This window comes from Archocentrus centrarchus, unplaced genomic scaffold (assembly GCF_007364275.1).
Source record: "Archocentrus centrarchus isolate MPI-CPG fArcCen1 unplaced genomic scaffold, fArcCen1 scaffold_65_ctg1, whole genome shotgun sequence".
NCBI lineage: Eukaryota > Metazoa > Chordata > Actinopteri > Cichliformes > Cichlidae > Archocentrus > Archocentrus centrarchus.
Genome location: NW_022060282.1, coordinates 62,586 through 78,979, shown reverse-complemented (window position 1 = coordinate 78,979; position 16,394 = coordinate 62,586). Strand labels below are relative to the sequence as shown.

Genomic DNA, 16,394 nt, shown 5'->3' with positions numbered 1-16,394 from the left:
TAGTGGTACGAAGTACCGGACCGGCTTGCTTTCACCCCTGTGTGTGTATATATATATATATATATATATATATATATATATATATATATATATATATATATATATATATATATATACACGTATGTGTGTGTGTGTGTGTGTTAGTGTTGAATCTAGTTGAAGATTAATACTCATCTGCAACTAGATAAAATTCTTCCATCATTTTATGACTCATGTATTCATCAGTCATAAAATGATGGAAGAATTTTACAAAACCCAAGAAGTTCCAGTTTGTGGAGGACAGCGAGGCGGCAGTGCTTCTTGTTTCAGTGCAACATTGATCCATAAACCTGGAGAAAGAAAAAAATCAATATTTGGACTGCTCAGCTCCACAAACAACATGTTTACAACATCATTACAATATTCCTGGTTTCAAGTATCTGCACGAAACGACATTTGTTTTAACTTTTTTCATTTTATTAAACTGGTTTTCTGAAAGCATGTCTCTCTTAATATGATTTAAATATAGTAAAGCACTTCATTCTAGTTTTAAAATGAAACATAAAACATGATAAAATTCTGAAGTAACTCACTTTGTGCAGAGCTGTTGGTAATTCAGTAATAAGGAAGCATTTGTAACTGGGCTTCATGGATCTCCACAGCTGCAGGTCAGAAACACACAGTTAGAGCACATCCTGCTCTGAGCTCTCACTAACAGCTGAAACAGGCCTGAAAAGACTGTTTAGATTCAAATACAGAAACAACATTTAATGTAGAGTGCCATGGAAATGTATTTGCCCTTTTCCTGATTTCTTTCTTTTTCATTTATTTTTTTTTTTGCATGTTTCAGATCATCAAACAAATTTCAATATAAGACAAAGAAAACCAGAGTAAAATGCAGGTTTTAAATGATGATTTCATTAATTAAGGAACAAAATCTATCCAAACCTTCCTCCCCTGTGTGAAAACTAATTACCCCCTCGTTAAATCATGAAGTAACTGATTAACCACATTTTTTGTAAAAGTTCAGCCTCACTGCCACATTCAGGCCTGATTACTGTCAGACCTGCTGAATCAGTAAATGCCTTAAATAGAAGCTGACAGACAAAGTGAAGCAGCCTCAAAGATCTCAGACAGCAGCACATCATCCACCATCTAAAGAATCACTGACATCTATCAGTCTGAGAGGGTTACAGAGCATTTCTGAGGCTTTGGGACTCCAGAGAACCACGGTGAGAACCGTTATCCACCCATGGAGAGAACCTGAAACAGTGGGGAACTTTCCAGCTACCAAAATTCCTCTGAGAGCCTCAAGGACTCATCCAGGAGGTCACAGAAGAACCCAGAACAACATCTAAAGAGCTGCAGGCCTCACTTGGCTCAGTTAAGGTCAGAGTTCATGATTGAACAATCAGAAAGATACTGGGTAAAGATGGCCTCCATGGTAGGAGAAAACCACTGCTGACCAACAAGAACACAAAGACTCGTCTCACAAGTTCCTCCACAGTGATGACAAAGACTCACTGCCAGTTATCACAAACACTGGATCACAGTTCCTGCTGCCGAGGGCGCACAACCAGCTATTAGGGTTAGGGGGCAGTTACTTTTGCACACAGGGCAGGCAGGTTTGGTCAGAGCCTGCTGATGTAATATATCACAGTACAGCAGAGACTTTTGCACAGCTCTAAAGAGATGAGAAGAAGACAAAGTCTAACTTACGAGCTGGGGGCCATTTCTCTGAAATAAAAAGAAAAAATATAATTTATTAGTTCAAGTTCTACATTTTTACACATTATGTTTGTCATAAAAACAATTTCATGGTTTCTTTTTGTAATTTGGATAAAAAAAATCATCAAAACATTAAAAAAAACGAGTGTACTCTCTAATATGTTCATAGACGTGCTGTTCATGATTAATTATAGTCAGATTAAGGAAACATTCGTACTGGTTCATTTAGCTAATTGTGCGTTTGTTCTTAAATCAAAATCAGGTGAATGAGCAGTTTTTCTAATAATAACCGAGTTGGTGGTCAAGGTTCAGGTAAAAAGAAAAGATGAGAAGAAAAAGAGAAACTCCAGAGATCAGACAAACATCTACAGGTGGGCTTTTACCAAGAGGGCAAGTTAGGAGATACAGCAGGAACACCACAATACAGCTACTTCTGGCTGTTTCCTTAAACACAGAGGTCACCACAGAGGTCAGCGCCGCATGTTTGATTTGGCACTTTTTACACTGGACGCCTTTTTCTGACATGACCCCACCGTCACCAACACAGCTCGAGGCTGTTGTTGTGATTTGGTCCCTATTAGTAAATGATTTAATAATTGATCAACATACTGATTTATTCTGCCTTACAGAAACCTGGTTACAGCAGGATGAATATGTTAGTTTAAATGAATCAACACCCCCGTAACTGTCAGAATGCTCGAAGCACAGGTCGAGGAGGAGGAGTAGCTGCAATCTTCAATTCCAGCTTATTAATTAATCACAGACCCAAACAAAGTTTTAATTCTTTTGAAAGCCTGACTCTTAGTCTTGTCCATCCTAATTGGGAAACTCAAAAACCTCTTTTATTTGTTATTTTCTACCGTCCACCTGGTCCTTACTCAGAGTTTCTGTCTGATTTCTCAGACTTTTTATCTGATTTAGTGCTCAGTTGTGGCTCCTCTGAAAAGGAAAGCTTCAAATAAGAAGTGCCTGACTCCGTGGTATAATTCGCAAACGCACAGCTTAACCTGTTAACTGGCAAGGGCCCGCCCTCGTCCTCCCAATCACGCCCCTCCAGGTCTCACTGTCATTGCCCACGTGAGCGTTGAAGTCTCCCAGCAAGACTATGGAGTCACCAGATGGAGCACTCTCCAGCACCCCGCCCAGCGACTCCAAAAAGGGTGGGTACTCTGAACTGTCATTCGGTGCATAAGCACAAACAACAGTCAGGACCCATTCCCCAGCACGAAGGCGCAGGGAAACTACCCTCTCGTCCACCGGTGTAAACTCCGACGTACAGGCAGCAAGCCGGGGGAATACCAGTGCAGAGCAGCTACCTAAACTCTGCTCCCAGTGAGGTCGATTATCTCGTCAATAGTTTTACATCCTCACTGCGTACGACTTTGGATGCTGTGGCTCCTCTTAAAAGGAAAGCTTCAAATCAGAAGTGCCTGACTCTGTGGTATAATTCACTAACGCACAGCTTAAAGCAGATAACCCGTAAGCTGGAGAGGGAATGGCATCTCACTAAATTAGAAGATGCTCATTTAGCCTGGAAAAAGAGTTTGTTGCTCTATAAAAAAGCCCTCCGTAAAGCTAGGACATCTTACTACTCATTAATTGAAGAAAATAAGAACAACCCCAGGTTTGTTTTCAGCACTGTAGCCAGGCTGACAAAGAGTCAGAGCTCTGTAGAGCCGAGTATTCCTTTCACTTTAACTAGTAGTGACTTCATGGATTTCTTTACATATAAAATTTTAGACATTAGAGAAAAAATTATTCATAACCATCTCAAAGATTTATCTTCATGTTTGGCTGCTTTCAGCACTGCTGGTATTTGTTTAGACTCTTTCGCTCTAATTGATCGTTCAGAGTTAACTTCAATAGTTACTTCTGCAGAGGAACGGTTTATTTGAAGAGTTTCAGTCAGGTTTCAGAATTCATCACAGTACAGAAACAGCATTAGTGAAGGTTACCAATGATCTTCTTTGAGCCTCTGACAGTGGACTCATCGCTGTTCTTGTCCTGTTGGACCTCAGTGCAGCTTTGATACTGTTGACCATAACATTTTATTACAGAGATTAGAGCATACTATAGGTATTTAAGGTAGTGCACTGCAGTGGTTTGAATCATATTTATCTCATAGACTCCAGTTTGTTCATGTAAATGAGGAGTCTTCTTCACACACTAAGGTTAATTATGGAGTTTCACAGGGTTCTGTGCTAGGACCAATTCTATTTACATTATGCATGCTTCCCTTAGGCAGTATTATTAGAAAGCATTGTATCAATTTTCATTGTTATCCAGATGACACTCAGCTTTACCTATCAATGAAGCCAGATGATGCACATCAATTAGTTAAACTGCAGGAATGTCTTAAAGACATTAAGGCCTGGATGACCTCTAATATCCTGCTTCTAAATTCAGATAAAACTGAAATTCTTGTACTCGGCCCCACAAATCTTAGAAACATGGTGTCTAACCAGATACTTACTCTGGATGGCATAACTTTGGCCTCCAGTAACACTGTGAGAAATCTTGGAGTCATTTTTGACCAGGATATGTCCTTCAATGTACATATTAAACAAATATGTAGGACCGCTTTTTTGTATTTGCGCAATATTTCTAAAATTAGAAACATCCTTTCTCAGAGTGATGCTGAAAAGCTAATTCATGCATTTATTACTTCTAGGCTGGATTATTGTAATTCATTATTATCAGGCTGTCCTAAAAGCTCCCTGAAAAGCCTTCAGCTGATCCAAAATGCTGCAGCTAGAGTACTGACAGGGACTACCCTTTCTGTGGGGCTATGGAATTGTCAATCAGCCGTGAACAAGGTGGACTTTATCTCAGCTCATGCTAATAATTTATCTCTACAAATACTGGCTCTGACTTAAACTTGGATCAAGCCTGAAAATACTGCTACTCCGGCAGCTCTCTCTAATAACTACTCTTCCAGCCACACATCTCGTCCATCCGGACTCTCAGGGCACAGACTTGCTAATTGCTAATGGCTTACAATACACTACTTTACTGTCGTCAACTTCATATACCTCATTTGAATACCATGCCGTATTGGTTAGCGCTCCAGTTAAACTTGGTATTATTGTCATCTATCGTCCTCCTGGACATCTGGGTGAATTCATAAATGAACTAGACATGTTACTCTCCTCCATTCCAAAGAAGGAGTGTCCCATGCTCATTCTAGGTGACATGAACGTTCACCTTGACAGCCCTGGCTCTACTGACTTTAAATCTCTTATGCACTCTTTTGATTTAGAGCTAGTCCCCAGTCCTCCAACTCATAAAGCCGGTAAAAACCTGGACTTAATTTTCACACGTCATTGTGATACAGAATCACTAAAGGTCACTCCGCTTCATCTCTCAGATCACTTTTTTATTCAGTTCAGTATCCGCATTTCTAGAAAACCTATTGCTGTTCCAGCTATGGTCACTTTCCGTCACAATCTCAGAAACCTCTCTGTAGATCAGTACTCATCACTGGTTGCCACTACTATGCCTTCATTAGGCTCATTCTCCTCTCTCAGCATGAACACTGCCACAGATACACTCTGCTCCACACTGAGCTCCTGTTTGGACAGTTTCTGTCCTTTGAGATCTCGTACCATCCACACTAGCAAGCCACAGCCGTGGCTAAAAAATGAGTCCCTCCGGAAGCTACGTTCCAAACTCCGGGCTGCTGAAAGGAAATGGCATAAAAAGGGCATCATGTCCGACTTATCTAACTATCAGCTTCTTTTGGCTTCCTTCTCAGAACACCTCACAATTGCCAAAACTGAATTTTACAAGGAGAAATTCAGCTCGCTGACAGATTCTTGAAGATTATTCACAGCATTCAGATCACTGTTGAATGCTCCACCTCCTCCTCTGTCTACATGTCTTACAGCTGAAAAATTCACCTCTTTCTTTTCTGGGAAAGTGGTGGCCATCAGCAGTCAGTTCACAGATCTACCCATTGTCTCTGCTTCATCATTCGAGGAAAGTACATTCACTTCATTTCTCCTCTCTCTGAGAAAGAAGCACTGGCCCTCCTAACACGTAGCCGTCCTACTACATGTCCTCTGGATCCGATTCCCACTGACCTTCTACAAACCATCGCAACTACAATTATTCCAGTCATTGCGCATGTAATTAATACTTCCCTATCCACCGGTGAATTTCCGCTTACTTTCAAACAGGCCCAGGTGACACCTCTACTTAAAAAACCTTCTCTCGACCCTGCCCTGGTCGACAACTATCGACCGGTCTCACTACTACCTTTCCTTTCTAAATGCATAGAAAGGGCAGTGTATAACCAGATCTTAGGCTTTCTCTCCCAGAATAACTACCTTGACCAAAACCAATCCGGTTTTAAAAAGGGACACTCCACTGAGACGGCGCTGCTGTCTGTGACCGAAGTCTTAAAAACTGCCAGAGCTGCTGGACAGTCCTCAGCCCTCATTCTGCTGGACTTGTCAGCAGCCTTTGATAGTCAATCATGACCGACTCCTAACTACACTCTCCAATATGGGTATCTCAGATACACCACTATCATGGTTCAGATCTTACCTTGCTGAATGCTCTTTCAAAGTGTCATGGCTAGGACAGTTGTCTTTATCATGTCCACTGACCACTGGAGTGCCCCAAGGCTCAGTACTGGGACCCCTCCTCTTTTCCATCTATACCACCTCTTTGGGCCCAGTTATTTCCTCTCATGGGTTCTCCTACCATTGCTTTGCCGATGATACTCAGCTCTACCTATCATTCCCGCCGGATGACTCTACGATCTTAGCACAGATATCTCATTGTCTCTCAGATATATCCTCATGGATGAAGTCACACCATCTTCAACTTAATCTTACTAAAACTGAACTACTGGTGTTTCCTGCAAAACAGTCGGTCCAACGCAACTTCACCGTAACAATCGATTCTGTCTCACTTTCTCCGGCAAAGGTTGCCAGGAATCTGGGAGTGATGTTTGACGACCAGCTATCATTTACACACCAAGTGGCCTCTGTTGCTCGATCCTGTCGCTTTGCGCTATATAACATCGGACAAATTAGACCGTTTCTAACGCAACATGCTGCTCAGCTCTTGGTGCAGGCTGTGGTCATCTCGCGCCTTGATTATTGTAATGCAGTGCTAATGGGCCTTCCAGCCTGTGCTATTAAGCCATTACAGATGATCCAGAATGCAGCAGCACGTCTGGTCTTCAATCTTCCAAAACGGGCACATCACCCCACTGCTCATTGAGCTTCATTGGCTTCCGGTTGCTGCTCGCATCAAATATAAAGCCTGCACGATTGCCTATAAGGTAATGACAGAACAGGCACCCCACTACTTGCACTTGCTCCTAAAGGCCTATGTTCCATCTCGGTCTTTGCGCTCCTCCACTGAATGTCGCCTTGCCTTACCCAGCATCCACCCAAAGCAATTCAGACTGTTCTGCTCCATAGTTCCCAGATCGTGGAACAAGCTACCTACCTCCACCAGAGCAGCGGAGTCCGTCGCCGTTTTTAAAAAAACTCCTAAAAACTGAGCTTTTTGGAGAATACCTGCACTAACTAAGACAATTACTTTGATGTGTATAGACATACATTTTTAATGTGCCATTGTTTTTTAATGTTTAACTCTTTTAATGTTTTATTTTGTTTTGGCTTTTAGTATTATTGTTTCATCATCGTAAGTCGCTTTGGATAAAGGCGTCTGCTAAATGTAATGTAATAAAGCAGAAAGAGAGAGCAGATTTCTCCCATATTGGCTTCTCTTCATTGGCTCCCTGTTAAATCTAGAATAGAATTTAAAATTCTTCTCCTCACCTACAAGGTCTTGAATAATCAGGCCCCATCTTATCTCAAAGACCTCATAGTACCATATCACCCCAACAGAGCACTTCGCTCTCAGACTGCTGGCTTACTTGTGGCTCCTAGGATACTTAAGAGTAGAATGGGAGGCAGAGCCTTCAGCTTTCAGGCCCCTCTTCTGTGGAACCAGCTCCCAGCTTGGATTCAGGAGACAGACACCCTCTCTATTTTTAAGATTAGGCTTAAAACTTTCCTTTATGATCAAGCTTATAGTTAGGGCTGGATCAGGTGACCCTGAACCCTCCCTTAGTTATGCTGCTATAGGCCTAGGCTGCTGGGGGGTTCCCATAATGCACTGTTTCTTTTCATTCACCTTATTTACTTTGTTTATACTCCACTTTGCATTTAATCATTAATTTGTTATTAATCTCTGGCTCTCTTCCACAGCATGTCTTTTGTCTTTTCTCTCCCCTCAGCAGATGACTGCCCCTCCCTGAGCCTGGTTCTGATGGAGGTTTCTTCTTGTTAAAGGGAGTTTTTCCTTCTCACTGTCACCAAGTGCTGCTCATAGGGGGTCGTTTTGACTGTTGGGTTTTCTCTGTATTATTGTAGGGTCTTTACCCACAATACAATGTTGTGATTTGGTGCTATATAAATAAAATTGAACTGAATTTATTTGGTGTATAAATAAAATAAAGCCAAAGTTTCCTAAACATTTCTTGGCTGTTTCATTTGTTTCCACATTCTTACTTATTTAATCCTGTGTGTATTATTATGTATTGTCTGTTGTAACTCTAAATAATGACTGTAAATGATCATTATAGTTACCATCATTATTATTTGTTTGCAGTGTGCAGACAAATCCAGGTTAAAATGAATGTTGTATTCAGTTTGAAGAAACTTATAAATCATGTTTTGGTCTCTCACCTGTTCTCTTTTTGTAAATAATTAATCCAATCACAGCGACAGCAGCGAGAACGACCACAGCAACAACCACAGGGATGATCATGGAGAGAGAACCTCCTGTAGATCAAACAACAAACATAAAGATTAGAAAAAGAGAAAATAAAGAGAAAACAATCCTGTACAATTGAGTCTGTTTATAGTCACTAAATGTTTGAATCACTAATTTCTGTTATGATCCTGAGTCTGCTGATCCAGTGTTTTGGTTTTGAGCTTTGGCTCCTGTTTGTGTTGTTGTTTATTGTGGTTTCACACATTTGGGTTTTGTTTCCCTTTAAGAGATTCTTTTATTGACATGTTTTCTGTTTTTGCTGTTCTGGGTTATGTTCCCAGTGTTAGTGTATTTGTATCCTCAGGCCTCTTTAGTTTATCTGAGTTTTATTCCTGTTAGGGCCTAAGCACGAACTGTGCGAAGGCCCTACTGTAATTGCGCCATTTCTTCTTATTATTATTCAGACGAATTTCTGATGAATGAATCGCTATTTTGAAGGCTTTAACATGCTGAAAAACTCATAAAACTTTGAAGGCACGTCAGGCAGGTGTGAAATTTACGTATTTTAATGGTTTCAGGCACGGGCCATCCAAAATGGTTCTATAGCGCTCCCTAAAGTAGAACCCCACCGCTGTGTTCACGTACATGTATGAAATTTGCTGCAGATATGTAGCATGTCCAGACGCACAAAAACTCCTCTTTGAGCCATGCCGTAAAACCAACAGGAAGTCCGTCATTTTTAATTAAACATGCAAATTTGACAATTTCAACCCCTCAGACTTTTTCTAATATCTCAGAGGTTTTGGATGTTACCAACTTCATATTTGTTTTGTTTAATCTACACACCAAGTGTAATCTAAATTTTTGCCAGGGGGTGTGGCTGTGACACCACTGTGAATTTCGATCATTCGCCATGAAATTTTGATTGGTTCTCATTCATACCTACATAAACCAATCTGGATCAAACTTCTTCAGTAGGCTGAGGGTCCGCCCCTGAACATTTACTGTAAGTAACAGCGCCACCTAGTAAGAACAGGAAATGTCATATTTTACATTTTGAGGTACAGCTTCAAGGTGGTTGAGCAGAACCATCTCAAATTTCCCCTTAAGGAGTTGGTCTTACACTGTTTTCAAAACTGTGAGTTTTTGGCAAAGTTCGATGTTTCGCCATGAAGACAAAAATGGTAGTAACTCAAAGCCACATTGCCCAATCTGCGCCAAACTTCAGTGGTTTGATAAGCCTCCTGCCCTGAACACATTGATATGCATAAAGTCCCTAAACACCCACCTAGTGGGACCTGGAAATATCATTAAATACCATGTTTTTTGCATAGCCCCAAAGCTACATTTTATCTACATATCTGACATTGTGCAGGCTCATTTTAATATGTGCAAAAAAGTCTCTTGGACCCATACCCGAAACTCTACAGGAAGTCAGCCATCTTCAAATTAAGGTGTCAATTTTTGCCATTTTCAGGTCTGCTAATTGAATCATCTCCTCCTAGGGCATTTGACCCTGCGAGACCAAAATGGCTCCAGATTATCTACCAAGTAGTCCATCAAAAGTTATCCATAGTTTTATAGAATACCTAACAATGTTGCCATAACAATCCTCTGAATTTAGGAATTCAATCATATACCGCAGGACAACAAATTGTCACATCTCAAACATACATTGTCCAATCTGTCCCAAACTTCACATGATTCATGAGAGTGTGAATGAGTCTGGACATAACCATCTACTAGTTTTGTATTACACTCATAAAGCCACCTAATGGCAACAGTAAATCGGCAGTACACTGATAATCATCATCCTATGATCATCACAATTTCAATGATGGGTGCAGGCATTACATACAGCATCATGACACTTTAATTACTGAGTCCACCTAGTGGACGCGGGAGATGTTCAGCAGCCAGACGATGCAACGAACGGTAGCCTGCTGGGCTGACAGCATCCAGGTTAGCCTGCGACTCTCCCGTGAGTGACAACCTCCGAGTGCTGCACGGCTCGAGCACACCACAGATCAACGCGTGCCGGGTGCGAGGGCCCGATCATTGCCGTTTGCGGCTTTAATTATGTTTTGTTTCCCAGCGTTCCTCCCCCCATGTGTCAAGTCTGAGTTCCTGTCTCTGTGCCAACCTGTCATGTTTGCTTTGCCCTGTATTGTTTAATGTTAGAATATCAAATTTAAACGAAAACACTGTGGGATGAGACTGTTAGCTATGTTCAACCCTCCTCCTTTATCTGGGCCACTGTTGCGAACCAGTGTTGCCAGATCTTGCGACAGAAACAAGCAACCAGCTCTATGAAAACAAGCCCAAAAGAAGCCCAACTGGCAACCCACAACATTGTGTAAAACTGAGGCCGCTTTTAAACAGTACAGCTCTACAGTAGCATAGCTCACTTCTTTGTTTTGTCTCATTGTGTTTTGAAGCAGTAAAACCCATGGTTCTTAGCCTCATAGAAGCGAAGGGTGCACAGTTTTTATGTGTGTGTGTGTGTGTGTGTGTGTGTGTGTGTGTGTGTGTTTGTGTGTGCTTCTTTGTATTAGCATGTTGAATTAAATCAGCATGGTGAGCACATATTTCACACTTACAAAATCTGGGGAATGCCTTTGGTACTTCTCCAGAAGGAGGGGAGGTGAAGGAGCACAGGGGTGATTAATCAGCGCCGTTCCTCTGTTACTGATCATTTCATATGCACAGCTATTAAATACAGAAAATGCGACTAGAGAAATAATTTTGCCGCATCGTTTTGGCGCCCCTATGCATTGCATATAGTGTATATCCACTTTTAGCGCCACTGTCTCCCATTTGAGCTCAGATCCATTCTGTAAGTGTGCTCTCTTTTTCCCGCTCTTTATTATATATTTTTTCCCTATATTTTCCCCGCTTACTGGAGCTCATTTTTGCGCTGCCTCCTCACTCTGGGCTGTTATGAGTGTTTGTTTGGGTGTGCGCCTGGTCAACTTGTGCAGGAGCGATAAACAGGAAACGGGGGCTTGGAGGGGACAAACTACCTACCATGCGTCTTTTGCTTTATTATAGGGCGCCGAGAGATAATAAAGGCGTTTCACTCGGAAAGAAAGTCAAGCCCAAATAACCAACTCCACATTCAAAAACAAGCCCAAAAAACCGCAACCCGCGACTCACGAGATTTGCAAGTGATTCTAGAAAAAAACAAGCCCAATGTCGCTTATAATAAGCGGACTTGGCAACACTGTTGCCAACTTGTGTAAGAAAACTCGCTGTCGCCTGTCTTAAAGGTTGATAAAGGGCGAAGCAAGGACCGGGGATGGGAGCGGAGGGAGCGGGTAGGTAGGCTCGGTGTTTAAGTGAGGTCCGGGGGTTGGAGGGTGGATTCGAAGTGAGGTCTGGGCGATGCCAAAGTGTACAAAGGGACACAGTAAGAAGCCTTTATGTACGCAAAACACGGCGACAGCGGAGGATTTCACTGTCGATAGTCGCTTTATGGAACCCCCCCCCCGCTAGATTGGCAACAATGAGCCCAACCGAGGCCCAGTTGTTTTTACAGGATTGTTCCCGCTGTCGGCACTAACCTCGCGAGAACTACCACCCAGGCTACTGCAGGTGGCATTTCTCGGGAGGCTAGTGACAATTCAGTTTGGAGCGGCACAGGAATACGTTTTTAAAGTATTGTGTTAAAATATGGGAAATTTACGGGAAAATAATAATACGGGAAGACGGTAGGACAGAGGGGTAAAATACGGGAGTTTCGCGGCCAAAAGGGGAGACTTGGCAGGTATGAAAGTATGTTACAGTCACTGCTCACAACTTAGCATGGAGCTCACCTGTGTGGGGCCTCGGATAATACGCTGAACCGGTCTACCAAAATGCGGGTTTCTGATCAGATGAAGTTGTGTATTTTCTGTGATTTTTTTTTTTGATGTAATGTGGGGGGGAAATCCCCCTGGACAGCCTCTTTTTCAATTTTTTTTTCATATAAAATGTTGTTAAATAAGGCTACATTACATGCAAATATATAAGTGTAATGAAACACAACTTCCGCACAAGTTATTGCACAATTAACCTAGTAAATGATATACTGTATGATCTACCACATGACAGTAGCACCTAATCTGTTTGTGTAGAGTGTGCAATAAGGAACTAAATAAGGTGAGAACTTAATGTAACTCTTAAAGCTGCAGTATGTAACTTTCATAAAAATCAGTTTGTTTTTTACATATTTGTTAAAATTGTCACCATGTTGTGACCCGACAGCAGCAGCTTTGAATTGCAGAACTGTTCTTGCTGCAGGGACTCTCTTTCTAAACCCTGGGGCCATTTTTACCTAAAGAGGAAAAACCCTCAGGAATGTAATTAATCATGGAGTTTCCTGATTTTATTGCTTTTTTATAAAAATCTGTTGACAAAAACTTGGGACAAACTTTAAGTGACCACAAATTTATAGTAAATGTTAGTGTTGTAGTCAAGACCACCTAACCCGAGACCGAGACAAGACCAAGACCAAGACCAGAGTGTATCGAGACCGAGACAAGACCAAGACTTTTTAGGGTCCAAGATCGAGTCAAGACCAAGACCGAGGGAGGGTGAGACAGAGACAAGACCAAGACCAGTGCCTGACGCCACATGACCCAATAAAACGTGAAGCATGATCAAAATCACTTCTCAAATTGATCTGAAAGATCCACACTCCAATAAAGTCATCCTGATATTAAACACTCAGAGCTGAAATAAATATAACCATCTTTATTTAATACTCCTGGTGACTTCCATCATTTATCACAGAATGTAAAACAATTATTCATAGTTCATCACAATAGTCTTAACTTTTCTCTGCCTTTCATAAACAATACATAAAGTTATGTTGTTTTTAAACCAACAGTCTTTGTAAAAATGGGTGCTTTTTCAAAACCACATAGCTAAATGTGTAAAACTGAAAAAATGGCAAACACTCATCGACAGTAAGAACTAAAGCCTTTAATCTTATACAGATTAAAGCTGCAGGATGTAACTTTTATAAAAAATCTGGTTTTTACATATTTGTTAAAACTGTCACCATGTCAGACAGTATGAGACCGATAAACTGCGAAAAAAATGGAGGTCCTCCACCTCCACCTCCTCCCTGAACCGCTCCTAGTCAAAAACAACCAATCAGAGCCAGGAGGAGCACTGTCAATCACTCCCCATGTATGCTGCTCAATGTAGTTGTGTGCGACACTTCAAGATTTGGTATCGATCCTATGCCAAGTAAACACAGGGCCATTATCACTGATACTGATACCAATACTTTTTAATAATTATGAAGAATTTCCATGAAGTTTAACTGGTTTGAGATTTTTTTTTCCTTTGGATCATTAATTAGTTAAAACCCAGGATAGAATTGGGCAAAGTTTATATGTAAGTAGAAAATACTTTATCAAAATAAAAGTTACTGTTTTGAAACAACAGAACATTAACAAAACAATTTTCCCCATACATTGATGTCTGGAAGTGTACAAAATCATTACTCAAGAACAAATGCAAACTTTTATCCAGGTAGATCGTTCAGAAAGTATAATAAAAAAATGTCCATTCACTAATTTTCTACAAATTTAAATTTAAATTTGCTTTAAATGTTTCATAGCAAATTCCTTTTTTTTCCCCAAATAAAATATGTTATGCGTCACGTGACAGTATAACAAAACACTGTGGGGAGGGGAGGAGCAAAGTGTGCCTGCTCTGTGCTGTGACAGGAGCGACACTTATGGGCTCGACACACGGGGAGCGACAAACGACAGCGACGAATGGGTCGCATCGCCACTGGGGTGAAACCGAACACACGGGACGCGATAGCGATGGCAGCTTTGCGAATCGCGCTCTTACGTCACTCGTCTCCAAGAAATGTGATTGGTTATGAAACTGGAGGGATTTAGACATTTTCAAAAGACAACCTCGCGTTCATCCTATATTAGCACAAAAGTCCTCTCTATCTGTCTGTTTAACGTTAGTCTTGCACCAACACGTTCTCATACAGCTGCCTTTTATGTTTAACTCGATAATCACTGCGTGAAGTGTCATATAATATAGGAAAGTCAAACACAGCTAAAACGATGCTTTCCTTCGTGCTGAAAGTGGTTGCAGACTGCAGCGTGTAGCATACTCTCCGCTCATTGGTCAGTCAATGAAACTCTTGCTGATTGGTTTAGTGCCACGCGACAGCGACAAAAGTAGAACATTTTCCAACTTTCTTGTGTCGCGTCGCCTGGTCGTGTGTGCACGTCTACGTGTACGAGCTCGAAATTTCACATGCACGAATGTCGCCGGTCGCTTAGCTGGAGGAGGGCAAGCGATTGTCGCCTCATCGCACAAGCTCCATAGGAAATGAATGGAGAGCGAGCGACGTCGCTCCCCGTGTGTCGAGCCCCTTAGACAGTCAGCTCGCATCTTTGATGAAACCACAGCACTGCATACAGGAGAGAAACTGAAGCCAAAGTATCAATCTCATTACACTGATATTGATCAATACCAATACCAACGTTGGCATCCATATTATCAATATTAGGATCGATCTGCCCACCACTAGCTCAATGTACTAAAGGCGGAGAAACAACTTACTTCTCTGCCGTTACCATTGGTGGTGGCCATGGTAACTTCAGGGTTCTAGCAAGAAATATTTCTCACCCTAGCGCTAATGCTAATGCTAATTAGTAAGCTAATGCTAACCGCTAAATGCTGCTCACACTTGTTAATTGAGTAATGGGGCCTAAGACGTAACTGGAAAGCAGTAATCAGTTTTTTTGGACATGTAGTTACATTTCTCGAGGTGCATGTCAGGTTTGGTTCAGAGAGGATTTTCAGTTATACACAAACGATCAATGCAGAACTCTAAATCAGGCCTTATTAGATCGATAGAATGAAAATTTTTGCATATAATTCAGAAAAGTTACATTTATATATCAAGCATTTAATGTGTCCCAGAGTGCCGTTTCCTTCCACTGTGTTTGCAGAAATCACATAAAAAAATACACAACAAAACATAATCCAGATTTTTTAACAATCAGCTGCTAAAAGCATTTCCTACATTTGAATATCAGCCACCATGTTGTGAGCATAAACTATCACGTTTTTAATGCAACAATAGGAAGTGACATCTTGCTGGGAACTGTAGTCTTATTCTTGAAGGCCTCTCATAGCAGCACTGGTGCTGAAAACTAATGTTTGACTATGGCTTTCTGAATACAAGTAGGGCTGCAACTAGGGCTGTCAATTAATCAAGTAATTGGATGAGAAATAATTTTTCATGTTAACAATTCATCAGCATATTTTAACTTCCGTACAGCAGATGTTTCTCTGAACGATTGCTAGTGCTAATGGCAGCCCCCCTTTCCCCAGTACACTGTGGTTATAGGTCTGTTCTGGTGGCTACAGCTGACATCCTCTGCACAACACACACGCACATTCAAACACGCGCACTCACAGCACAGAGAAGTGGGGGCTGTAACTGACCTGATATTTTCTTTATGGTAAATTGATTAATGAGTGTTTGTTATTCTGCTGCAGCAGTAACGCCGCTAATGCTTTTATTTTGAAAGGCTCAGAACGACAAGGCCGTAAATCGATTGTCGCAAACTGCAGCAGTAGCGCAAGGTCCAGTGTACAGAGAGAAGGTGCACTCCACGGTAAAGGACGGAGAAAAGAATTGTTAAGGCATAATTTTAAGTTGTAAATGGTTGCTCAGCACCTGGTTGATGAGGGAACAAGGTTGGTATTTGCATTTTGTTGTGTCAATGCATATATAGTTATAGTTCACGAAGCATACAGATTGCTATTAAGTGTTGCAATTACGTTCGCATCCACTAGAGGGTGCTCATGTAAATTAGTCATGCTAAGGTTTACAAGCTTCGGTGTTGTGTTGTGTAAAGTCATAGAATGTTGGAACATGGCATATCTCGTTTTAGTTTCATGGTGCAGGAAATAATAGA

At 41.4% G+C, this 16,394-nt stretch overlaps 1 protein-coding gene across 1 annotated transcript in view; it reads right to left on the bottom strand.

Annotated features, from left to right (window-relative positions):
* Positions 1 to 253: 253 nt before the first annotated feature.
* LOC115777705 (H-2 class I histocompatibility antigen, Q9 alpha chain-like) overlaps positions 254 to 16,394 on the bottom strand; it is a 75,949-nt gene continuing 59,808 nt past the window's right edge. The window contains exons 5-8 of the mRNA XM_030725668.1: positions 8,418 to 8,513; positions 1,699 to 1,716; positions 573 to 641; positions 254 to 329 (exon numbers count right to left, since the gene is read on the bottom strand). Of these exons, the coding sequence (XP_030581528.1) occupies positions 595 to 641; positions 1,699 to 1,716; positions 8,418 to 8,513 (161 nt within the window). The 3' untranslated portion in view covers positions 254 to 329; positions 573 to 594. The remainder of the gene's footprint in view (positions 330 to 572; positions 642 to 1,698; positions 1,717 to 8,417; positions 8,514 to 16,394) is intronic.